The sequence below is a fragment of the Cynoglossus semilaevis genome, chromosome 13, assembly GCF_000523025.1.
Source record: "Cynoglossus semilaevis isolate Cse_v1.0 chromosome 13, Cse_v1.0, whole genome shotgun sequence".
Taxonomy (NCBI): Eukaryota; Metazoa; Chordata; class Actinopteri; order Pleuronectiformes; family Cynoglossidae; genus Cynoglossus; species Cynoglossus semilaevis.
In genome coordinates, this window is record NC_024319.1 from 5,097,480 (window position 1) to 5,100,564 (window position 3,085).

Below are 3,085 nucleotides of genomic sequence, written 5' to 3' on the forward strand. Positions count from 1 at the left end.
CTAAAATGTTTCAAATTCAAATTTTAAAAAATGTTCTTTTTTTTAAGGTTGTTGACTTACTGATTTTCTTCTGGTCAGCAGCACCTTGCCTGTTGCGAATTATTTTCTTCTAGCATTTACTTTCATTTTAATGATGTTGATAGAAGATATTGCTGTTTAGAACAGTTGAATTTCCCTCAGTTACCACATATTAATACCTCAGTACCAACATTCAGTCAAAAGGGTTGTTTTATTTTTTATTTTTACATGAAGTAGAAATGATCACAGTTCAAGAAAAAAGTTTCACAGAAAATCACATCATGTACGTGTTATACAGTGTTAATTTAATCATCCACAAATAAGGCCTCATTCCCTGTTTAGGCTGGGCAGCTGTTCTGGCTTCTTTACTGGCTTCCTATTGGTGGAGACCAAATAACAATACGCAGCAGGAACTGAGAGTATTTTTTTTTTAACACATCAAAATGAGTAGAAGCTGCAGGTTTATTTTTAAGTTGACACCAGGTTTATTTTAGTGAACAGAATGTCTGTTGTACGTAGTGCTGCTGTAGGTAGTTTAATTGTAATAAATGTTATAGTAATAAAATAGATAAAGTAATAAAAATAATCCATGTAGTCAAATGTTCTATTAAGGGATGTGAAGTGGTTTCAAACATTATTTAACATTAAATATAAAATGTAGTCGTCCTAATCTGAAATCAGTGCAGTGGGAGTCACGTAATACAGCTGTGATATTTTCTATGGTATGGACTGTTGTCTTGGCTGCATTTGGTTTAATTCCTTTTAAATTTTACTATTTTGAACCAGTTAGTATAGGATTATCCTGCATGTGATTTTATTTGACAATACATCCAGACATTAGTTAAGGCGACCAGAGTTGGTGATTACTGTAAAATTAAATTTCAAAATGTCTATATCTGGATGGCAATCACTATCTCTAGATGCAGTAAAAATGTTTTTTTTTACTCAGAAAATAGGTGGCCATCAACTGAATAAAAAAAAAACCAATATTGTTGAAAAAATAACATTAGTTCTAATGACTGCTGTAATTTTTTTGAAACGCATAACTACCATGATTCCTTTAGGTGGTTAACCTATGGGAAACCTGATGTTATCCTGTTTTTACACATGTAATGTATTCTTTCACAAAAAGTGACTCCAACTTTTATATCAGAATGTTAAGTTTTGAGCCCGTACAAAAGTTTTAGCTCTGCATGCCAACATTAGCCTTTTTTATCGATACAGGATTTAGATTTTTTTTACATTTTTTTATTCCATCTCAGTAAAAGATGCTGTGGTGGAATTTCAAACCAACAATCGAACTTCTTTAGTGAAGATTCTGCCTTTTAATCATGTTTGTTTTTCTTTTTCAGCGGACAACAACCACCGACTGAATCTCTTCTACGTTGCAAATGACGTGATACAAAACTGCAAGCGAAAAAACGCCATTGTTTTTCGTTCATCCTTCGCAGAGGTCCTTCCTAATGCTGCAGGTCTAATAAAGTGAGTCCTGGGTTTTGTAGTTTTTTTTGTTTAAGTTTACCGTTGTTGAGGCTGTGTTCAGGCTTGTTCTCCTGCTAATTCTTACTGTAGTTGTTTTTAATGCCAGTTCAATTTTGTTCACCGTCAGAGATGGAAAGGTCCGGAGGTCGGTGGAGAGGATCTTCACCATCTGGGAGGAGAGGAGTGTGTATTCTGAGGAGCTCATTTCCCAGCTGAGAGTCAACCTGAACAAACGGGAAAAGGAACGAGAGAAGCAGAAGGAGAAAGAGAAAGAGAAGCAGAAAGAAAAGGAGACTCCGCCGCCAAATGGTCCGTTTATAACTGCTGACTGAAAGTGATAAATATAAATGTGTATATATATATAGGATACATGATCAACAAAACTGTTGTTTTCTTTTTCTATTTTCTCTAGCTAACTCCAAAGCTGCTCTCAAATCCAAGATTCTTGCAGAGTTTACAGTAGGTGTTTTTTTCTTGTGTGTGACAACAGTCAACTATCATTGGGTGTGAATTTTGTTGTTTATTTATTTATTTTGAACAGTGAAAAGATACTTTTTTTTTTAACCCTTTACAGCCTCAGACCCTCATCGAGCAGTTGTCCACATTTAAGAAGGCAATTACAGAAGAGGAGTTGAGAGAGAAGCAGCTGCCTCCTCTCAGGCTGGACATCTGCAGCTCCGAGGCACTCAAGAGGTTGAAAGGTCAGATTTTTATTTTTGTTGGCATCACCTCAGTCACAGGGTCATGTGCATTTGTGCAGCTGCCCTTAATGTCTGTTAATGTTTGTCTTCAAATTAGTCAAGAGTGTTAAAGTGGATACAGATTAAACTTTTGCAGAGATCTGTAGATGAATGTAGTTGTAAAGAAAACAATTTTGTTTTAGGTTTGAGTACAGGTTCGTTCTTCATGTGCTCTGTTTTTTCAATAATATTTTGTCATTCTTTTTTTTTACCCCAGACAAGGCAGGAGGAAACAAGTTTGCTAAGGATTTTGAGGATGGCAGTTTAAAGCTGCAGGAGTTGGTCAGCTTCCTGGAGAAAGATTTGAAATCAGGGCCTCCTCTGCTGGAAGCTCTGGGAAATGCAGACATTTTCTACGAGATGCAGTACAAGGAAGTTAAAATTGTGGCTAATGTAAGTACTCTGTGTAATGTTGTGGTTTTCTAATTTAATCTGATTTGTAGATTTTTAATTTTTTTATAAAATTAACATTTCCCCTTCTTGACTGTGTGGATTTCTTCCTGTTATTTTGTTCAGGCGTATAATGCGTTTGCCAACCGTGTGGCCAGCCTAAAGAAGAAGCTGGACTCTCTGAAGGCAACTCTACCTGGACCGGATGACTCCCCCATTCCCTCCCCCTCTGAAGATGCCCCCTCTCCAACAGGTTCTGACTCTCCCTTCATGGTCCTGGGCGCCAAGGTGGATCCAGAACTGGACGGAAAGGCCATGGATGATGGGGATCTGCATGTTTTAAACAAAGACACGGAGGACATGGATTTTTCTGATGAAGAGGCAGTTGCTGTCACAGCAGGAGGTTAAAAAAAAGATATACTGAAAATGTTCTTCATAATTCTGTACACAAGTCA

The 3,085-nt window shown here is 36.9% G+C and overlaps 1 protein-coding gene across 2 annotated transcripts in view; it reads left to right on the forward strand.

Moving 5' to 3' along the window:
- rprd2b (regulation of nuclear pre-mRNA domain containing 2b) overlaps positions 1-3,085 on the forward strand; it is a 10,669-nt gene that overhangs the window by 4,696 nt on the left and 2,888 nt on the right. For both annotated transcript variants that reach the window (XM_017037974.2, XM_008323208.3), the window contains exons 2-7: positions 1,371-1,500; positions 1,628-1,809; positions 1,913-1,959; positions 2,075-2,201; positions 2,458-2,633; positions 2,757-3,033. In XM_017037974.2, the coding sequence (XP_016893463.1) occupies positions 1,371-1,500; positions 1,628-1,809; positions 1,913-1,959; positions 2,075-2,201; positions 2,458-2,633; positions 2,757-3,033 (939 nt within the window). The remainder of the gene's footprint in view (positions 1-1,370; positions 1,501-1,627; positions 1,810-1,912; positions 1,960-2,074; positions 2,202-2,457; positions 2,634-2,756; positions 3,034-3,085) is intronic.